Below are 9,077 nucleotides of genomic sequence, written 5' to 3'. Positions count from 1 at the left end.
AAATATTGAAGAAAACACGGCTGAAATTTTTCCAATTACGATAAAAATCAATAAATTCACAGATAAAAGGATTTCAGTGAAGCCAAAGAACAAGGAAATTGAAGATAACTATTGCAAATCACATACAATTTGATTCCTTAAAATCAATGATAAAGAGAAAATAATGAAAGTTGCCAGGGAGGAGAAATCATTATGTACAGAGTAAAAGACATAATGAAGATGATAGATTGCTCAATGGAAACAAAGAAAGAGAAAAGACAATGAAGCAACTTATTTAATTAACTGAAAGAAAATAAAATGTCAGCAAGGGGGCGGGCCGCGGTGGCTCAGCGGGCAAAGTGCTTGCCTGCTATGCCGGAGGACCTCGGTTCGATTCCCGGCCCCAGCCCATGTAACAAAAACGGAGAAACAGAATACAATAAAAAACAAGAAAATGTTTAAAAATGTTTCCCTTTCTTCCTTCCTTCCTTCCTTCTATCCTTCCTTCCTTCTCTCTGTCTTTCCTTTAAAAAAAAAAAAAAAAAAAAAAAAAAAAAAATGTCAGCAAGGCACTATATCCAATAAAATTTTACTCTTAAAATTAAGATAAGAAGGTGGGCAAGATGGCACTGTAGGGATATGTGAAATTTAGTTAGTCCTCTAGATAAGCTAGTAAATCATGTGGAACTGTCTAGAACAACACTTTGGGGATATCAGAGACAAGACAAACATCATACATCAGCCTGGAATGGGTAGAAGGGCTAAATCACAACACAGAATTTTAAGTAAATCTCTCCATGGCAGGCTGCTGGAGACACTTCCCTGTGGGAAAAGGAAGCAGTCATCTGTTAGGAGCAAGGGAAGGTAGCTAGACCAAGATCCAACTGCAGTTTTAATTAACAAATTTGGATTGCTGAATATAAGCTCTAAGCACAGAAAAATCCAGATAAAGCAGGAAACTCTCTGCCTAAGTTCTCTGCAAGTAGAGAAGGGATGGGGCTGATTTAGAAAAAAAAAAATTAAATGGAGGCTTTTGAAGTTGACCAAGCTCAGAATCTTGAAAAATGGTTGTGTCCAAAGAAAAGGGGCACATATGCTGGGTACCAACTCCAGTTTAGGACTGGAGAAAATTGGAACCTGAGGATAGGCACTGAAAAGGGATTTTATTTTATTTCTCTATTTGGCTCCTCTCTTCTTTTTTAAAAGTATTTTAAGTAGCTCAATAGAGAAAACCTCAGGCATTTATGATCATCAACACTGACCCAGGCAGGGGTGGAACTAAGAGCTCTGAGAGACAAGGTAACATGCCAAATGAAGTAGATAATTCCTTAAAGAGAATATCTTCCCCAAGTAAAGGGGTAGGCAGCTTATGTAGCAGGACTCTTTCAGAGACTTCAGACTAAAGGGGCTGAGAATCAGACACAGCTTAAGCTTGACTTCCACTTCAGCCTCTGTCTCAACCACTCCCTTGGCAGGCTGAGAATTAAATGTTTCATGCCACTTTACACTGATGAGGTCTGAGGGCTGACAAACACCACCTACCAGGCAGGATAGGCAAAACAGAGTCTAGAGTGTCCATAGGAAAGAGAAACAGCATGTTGGGTCTCATTCCCAGGGAAATTTGGTTGCACCCTCCTCATGAGAACTTGGCCTGTCTAGTCTGGGAAAATCTGATTGACATTGATTATATCTGGGGAGACCCTCCTCAAAAAAATGGTTCCATATAGGCAGAGCAAGAAACAGAAAAACAAGATCTGAAACATTCTGACCAGTTAAACAGAAGCTGTGATGGAGGTCGAGAATAAGTTGGACTGAATGCGAAGGAACAGAGAGAGAGAACAAAAGCCAACCAACAAGAAACCCTAGGTAAAAGAGTGAAAATGACCTCCACAATAAGTGAGTTGAGAATATCATATGCCTAATCACCAGCAGTGAGTTATAAAAGTAACAAACTGGGGTGGGCAATGGCAGTGCAGTGGCAGAGTTCTCACCTGCCATGCTGGAGACCTGGGTTCAATTCCTGGTGCCTGTCCATGTAAAAAATAAGAAAAATAAAAGGAACAAACTAACACTTTAAAAGAGATACAGGAGTTGTAATAACTAACCAAAGATTTCCAAATAAACATGCTAAATCAATTCAAAATTGGGAAAATATGACAAAAGACATGAAGGATGTAAAGAAAATGTTGGGTGACCATAAAGAAGAAATTTGAAGCTTGCAAAAACAAATGACAAAACTAATGGGAATGAGAGGAACTTTGAAGAGATGAAAAATACTAAAGTGACTTACAAGAGCAGATTTGAAAAGGCAGAAAAAAGGATTAGTGAACTAGATGGCAGGAGATCTGTAATTATACACACAAAAGAACAGATAGGGAAAATATGTGCAGGGTCTTAGCGAATTCAATAACAACATGAAGCACATGAATATAACCAAGAAGCACAACATACCCCAAACACAATAGCTCTTAATAGAACTACATCAAGACACACTTACTAAACAGGCTATCAAACATTAAAGAGAGAATTTTGAAAGAAGCAAGAGAAAAACAATCCATCACATCCAAGGGAAACTTGATAAGACTATGTGTGGGTTTCTCAGCAGAAACCATGGAGACTAGAAGGCAGTGATATGTCTCATTTGAGATATGAAAGAGTAAAACTACCAATCAATAATTATATATCTGGATAAACTGTCTTTCAAAAATGAGGGAGAGCTTAAAATATTTTCAGACAAAGAGACACTGAGAGAGTTTGTATCCAAGAGACCTACTCTACAAAAAATACTAAAGGGAGAACTACAGGCATATAGGAAAAGGCAGGAGAAAGCGTTCTGGAGAGGAGTGTGGAAATGAAGACTATCAGTAAGGGTAAAAAGACAGAAAAATAATAAGATGATATATCAGAATAAAGTCATGTCTACAACAATGTGAATGTACCTTGAGGACCTTATGTTGAGTGAAATTAAGCAGGAACAAAAGGAAAAATACTATATGGTCCCACTAATATGAAATAACATTAATGAGCAAAATTTGAAAGTTAAAGCTGAGAACAGAGGTTATCAGGAGCTAAAAAGAGGATAGAGATTGTGCATTTGATACTGAAGAAGTGCAGCATGTTCAACAGAATTGATTGTAAAGATCCAGAAACGGATAGCACGATGTTGTAAGGACACTGAAGAAAGCTGATAGTGTGGTTGGAAGGGAAGTCTAGGGACATGTATTAGAAGAAAACATAGAATATAAAACCCGGGACTGTAAAACTTAGTGAAACCTAGAGTGGACAATGGTGTTGATTAAATGTACTAATATAAGAACACTCTACGTGAGGGAGAACAAATGACTGTCAACAGTGTAAGGTGTTTAAAATTGGACGGTATATGGAAAGAATACAATCAATGCAAATAGGGTCTAGAGTTAGCAATAACATTGTAATACGCTTCCATTAAATGTAACAAAGGCAATATACTAAAGCTAAAGGTCAATAAGGAGTAGATGTATGAGATGGGAATGGGACTCCTGGTGGTGGTGTTTCTTCTCTTTATTTTATTTTTCAAACCACTTTTTTGTTTTTGCATAGACAGGCACCAGGAATCAAACCCAGGTTTCTAGCATGGCAGGTGAGAATTCTGTCTGCTGAGCCACCAGGACCTGCCCTCTTTATTTTATTTTATTATTACTTTTTAATCTTCATTTTTCCTCTTCTTTCTTTGCAGAAAAAATGGAAATGTCCTCACATAGGTTGTGGCGGTTAATGCATAACTGTGTAATTATACACATAGATAGAATTGGATTTGAGAGTGTAGATTAACCGGGAAAGGTTTATTATAAAGGTTCCTAAATTGTTACCCCTTACACAGTCACATCTATTCCTAAGTTATCACTGTTATTTCTAAATTCTGAGATTTTGGTCTCCCTGCATATAACCTGATTGGTTTCTGACACTTTGGGTATCTGTGTGACACTGAGACTCATAACTAGATGTATGCAGCTGTGAAGATCAGCATTACCCATTATACCAACTGTTAAAACAGCCGAAAAAGAGGTCAGACTTCAGATAAGAATGAAGCTGATCTGGTTAAGACTAAGATAAAGCAGTCTAAAGGTAGAGAAAAATGTTGACTATATTTTAAAACATCAGCTTCTGTGTGAGACCAAAGGAAAAGATTATTTATTTGGTGCAAAATTTAGATTTTCTCTATCACACTATCTAATTTATGTTGTCAGTTTATTAGAAACACCATAATTACACCCTTAAATAAAGAGTGAGATCTTGCAGGTTGTGTGATGCCTCAGTACATCCCAGAGGACTCTGGGCAGAAAATAAAAAAGTTTTATCTGCCACGTTCCCTTGGGAACTGTGGAAAAATGCAGAAATATTAAACTTCCTGACCTGGGGAAGACCCAATATTTTTTGCAAGCTTTGGGGACTACTAATTTAATAGACCAAGCCATTGAACTTGGAGCTTGCCCTTAAAAAACATATTCTTTCAAATCAAAGCTAAGACTACATATTATTATGCCTAAGAGTCACCCCCCAGAACATCTCTTTAGTTGCTTAGATGTGGCCTCCCTCACCCCCTCCACAGGTGAACTCACGGCCCTCCCCCTTACGTGGGGCATGACTCCCAGGGGGTTAAACATCTCTGGCAATGTGGAACATGACTCCTAGAGATAAGCCTGGCCCTGTCATCATGAGATTGAGACGGAATTTATATCAAAACGGGAAGAAAAACGCAACAAAATAAAGATTCAGTATTTGAAAGATTTCAAGTAGAGTTGCGAGGTCATTCTGGAAGTTATTCTTATGCATTATGTAGATCAGTTTTTGGTTCATTGGAGTAGCTAGAGGGAAATGCTTGAAACCATTGAACTGTAATCCAGTAAACTTGATTCTTGAAGATGATGTATAACTATATAGCTTTTAAAGTGCCACCCTGTGATTGTGACAACCTTTTGATAGACACTCCCTTTATCTAGTGTTCGGACAGATGAGTAAAAAAATAAAGGCAAAAAAAATGATGGGGAGGGGATAGAGGTGTGGAAGGTTTGGGGTGTTCTTTTCTACCTTATTCTTGTTGTTACTCTTAGTGGTAATGTTTTGGAGTAATGAAAATATTCAAAAGTTGATTGTGATGATGAATGCACAGCTATATGATGAAACTGTGAACCAGTGATTGCATACTTAGGATGATTATTGGTGTATGAATATATCTCAGTAAAATTGCATTAGACATGAAGATAAACTAAAGAATTCTGCTGACATAGCAAAGCTGAAAGAATTCATTACCACCAGAACCACACTAAAACAGATGTTAAAAAATACTTTATGGAGAAACATGATAATATAGGTTGAATATAGTGATCTAAAGAGAGGAATGAATGACACCAGAAAGTGTATATATATATGGTAATTATGTAAGATTATTCTCCTTTTATTAAAAACTGGAAGAGGTAATCAACTACTTACACAGAAATAATAACAATGTGTTACATATCTATTAGTGAAATGGAAGATCAATACATTACTATACAGAGTATACTATTGGAATATTCTTATACTACACAGAGGTACATAATACAAAATGAAGTTACACTGTGATGTGTACTATAAACTGTAAAACAACAATCAACATTTGATAGCAAGGAATTATAGCTAACAAACCAATAAAGGAGTATACTTAATCAATAAAAGTGAAAGTCTAAAAGGGGAGATAGGGAACAAGACACAAATGGGACAAAACCAGAAGCAATATGATATGAATAAACCTAAACTTATCCATAAATATAATTAGTCAAACACCACAACTGAAAGGAAGAGATTCTCTCATAAGGCCTAACTCTATGATGCCTACAAAAATGCAATTTAAACATAAAGACACAAATATGTTCTAAATGTAAAAGAAACAAAAATTTAATGCTAACAGTAGTGTAAAGTGCTCTTCAGAGCAAAGATTGTTTTCAAGGATAAAGAAGGCCATTCCAAACCAATTAATGGGTCCATCAAACTGCATAATATAAAAATCCTCAGTGTTGAGACAGCAAAACAGTGCTTCAGAATACATGATGCAAACCACTAGAAGTGCGAGGAGAAATTTTGTATATGTTCAATGTTCATTTGAAAATTATATGTATCCTAAAGTTTTGTGATGTAGTGTTCTATAATATAAATTAGGTCAACTTGACAAATTGCATTGCTCAATATGATATGAATCTTTATTTTGATTTTCTCCATTTTTAATGAACAAACTCTCAAAAAGTTTAAATGCGCAACATTTTGTGATTTCTCAATATGGTTCTTTTAATTTTTGCTTCATATATTGTCATAATGTTTTTTTTTTTTTTTTTTTTTTTTTTTTTTTTTTTTTTTAAAGGAAAGACAGAGAGAAGGAAGGAAGGATAGAAGGAAGGAAGGAAGGAAGAAAGGGAAACATCTTTTAAACATTTTCTTGTTTTATTGTATTCTGTTTCTCCGTTTTTGGTACATGGGCTGGGGCCGGGAATCGAACCGAGGTCCTCCGGCATAGCAGGCAAGCACTTTGCCTGCTGAGCCACCGCGGCCCGCCAGTCATAATGTTTTTATGTGTATAAAATTGTCATGCCGCCCTATTTGATAAGTATTTTTAAATGGAATTTTAAATTCTAAAGGTAAAAATGTCTGTTTGTGTGAGTGCATTGGCTCCTGCATTATATTGTGCATAACCAGCATATAAATTGATTAGGTTGTGAATTGTTTTTGTAGAAAATATATAAGAACCTGCATTTAAATTTATTTTTCTGTTATTATTTTTAATTATATTGTTTACACATTACTAGCTACATAATACGTTTCTATAGTTAAATATGATAATAGATAAATGCATACTCACACTTGTGGGTATATGATATATTATTTTACTACAAATGCTCTACCATAGAAATATTGCATACAGCAAAATGATCTGCAAAGTATTATATTTCATCAATTAACAATCACATGGGTACATTTGTTAATAACAACTTTAGAATTGAGTGGAATTGCTGTTTTTAATTAGTGCAACTGTGTTCCCAATTTACAGATCAAAAAACTGAATATTGCAATATTAAACATTGCATACATTTTGGGTACACTTATCCAGTATGGCTAATTATTTTTTCATGGACTAGAGATTACTGTGCCTACCTCAAGTGTTGCTGTGGGAATCCGGGCCCTCATAAATGAGAAACCTATATGATCCTCTACTTAAATTTGTAATTCCATCATGTTATTTTCTTATTATATTGAAACAATTAAAATGAAGATAAATTTACCTATTTCATATTCCTGTCATGAGGATTTGAATACCTTCTAACACATAATCTTAAATCTAAAATTTCTAAACATAGAAATTTTATGAAACTTTGTAAAAATATTTATGAAAGTTTGTAAATAATAATTTTGCTTTGTGCCGAATGTTGTTATTGAAAAATCTATCCCTCCATATTATAAAAAACAGATGAAATATTATTGATCTAATCTTATCAACTACACCTTCATCAGACACTATAGTTTTCAGATAAAAGATGTAATTATTTACATTTTAGGAATATTTTAAAATAATGAATAAATAAATGTTTCCATATTATGATTTCATAAGTAAAGTAGTCAGTGTTAACTTATGCACGTTCTATGATAAGATTCTCTAGATTTAAAGTAGAATAATTGGAGATAATTCTATTTAACATAGATGCCTTAGCAAATTGCTTAAACAGTGATGTTTCAGGCACCAGGGTATGTGAAATTTTTGGAGGGAAAATCTCGAAGTGAAATATATTTCTGCTGTTTCTAGCTAATGTATAGTACCTTAGAACTCATGTTATGGTCCCCCAAGTTAGAAAAAGCTAATAAAGTAAATTTTGAAGCATTTTGCAACTTGCCACATAAACATGGGAAATGTGTAATAATTACCCTATCACTTTCCTGAATAAAGCTTTTTTGCTTGTAATTCTCTTTAGAGCCTCTTTTATTTGCTTGTTTCTAAGACTATAGATGATAGGATTCAAGAAAGGGGGGACTATAGAATAGAACACAGAGGTGACCATGTTCTGAGATGTGGGAGAGAGGGAAGTTGGCTTCATATATATAGCCGCGATTGAGCTGGCAAATACAGTCACCACGAGGATGTGAGGGACACACGTGGAGAAGGCCTTCCCTCGTTCTCCCCTGGTTGGAAGCTTGAGCACAGTAGAAAATATGTGAATATAAGACATAGTGATGAAGGAAAAGCAGCCACCCGCAATCACCACTGCAGAGATAACAATTAATATTTCATTCCTTAAAGCATCAGAGCAGGAGAGCTTCAGCAGAGAGGGGACATCACAGAAGAACTGATGGACCACGTGGGACTGACAGAAGGACAGCCGGAATGTGTAGCCAGTATGGAATCCAGAGTAGATCATACTGCTGAGTACTGAGGCCAGAGTCATCTGGACACAGACCCGAGGGGTCATGATGACAGAGTAGTGGAGAGGCTGGCAGATGGCCACGTAGCGGTCACGGGCCATGGCGGTGAGGAACAGCATCTCTACGGTAGCAAATAAAATCACAAGGAAGACCTGAGCTGCACATCCAGCTGTGGAGATCCCCCTGCTGTCAAGCAGGAAGATGACACATGCTTTGGGCACAGTGACAGAAATGTAGCACATGTCCAAGACAGACAGATTCCGAAGGAAGAAGTACATGGGGATGTGCAGCTTCATGTCAAGCGTGATTGCTATGACAATGAGAAGGTTCCCCATCAGGGTTCCCAAGTACATCAGCAGGAACAGCGTGGCGTGCAGGACTCTGAGCTCCCACACGTCAGAAAACCGTGTCAGCAGGAACTCGGTCAGCATGGTGGCGTTGGGCATGTTTGCGGACCGTGCTTCTGACTTGGAGAGAAAAGGGCAGATAATCCATAAAGCACATGGCGAATCAACAATGAGAGGGGAAATTGGCCTAATACATTTTTCAACCTACATTTATTTAGTTTTATTCTTTGTAGTACATATTGGGTAGTGGTAACATTGTATTGCCTTAAGCTCCTTTATCTTGTTGCTTACATACCTTAATTCTAGGGAAGGGATGGCAATAAAGCAAAT

The 9,077-nt window shown here is 36.4% G+C and overlaps 1 protein-coding gene across 1 annotated transcript; it reads right to left on the bottom strand.

Annotated features, from left to right (window-relative positions):
- Positions 1-7,901: 7,901 nt before the first annotated feature.
- Positions 7,902-8,846, bottom strand: LOC143664799 (olfactory receptor 14C36-like). Its single transcript, XM_077138175.1, has one exon. It carries the CDS (start codon positions 8,844-8,846, stop codon positions 7,902-7,904), a length of 945 nt encoding a protein of 314 aa, XP_076994290.1.
- Between the last annotated feature and the right edge of the window lie 231 nt (positions 8,847-9,077).

Source organism: Tamandua tetradactyla, chromosome 20 (assembly GCF_023851605.1).
Source record: "Tamandua tetradactyla isolate mTamTet1 chromosome 20, mTamTet1.pri, whole genome shotgun sequence".
In the NCBI taxonomy this organism is placed as follows: domain Eukaryota; kingdom Metazoa; phylum Chordata; class Mammalia; order Pilosa; family Myrmecophagidae; genus Tamandua; species Tamandua tetradactyla.
The sequence above is the reverse complement of the archived record's forward strand: the minus strand, read 5'-3'. Positions and strand labels throughout refer to the sequence as shown.

Excerpts from the sequence above, each read along its gene's own strand:
- LOC143664799 (XM_077138175.1), bottom strand. The coding sequence starts at position 8,846 with ATGCCCAACGCCACCATGCTGACCGAGTTCCTGCTGACACGGTTTTCT.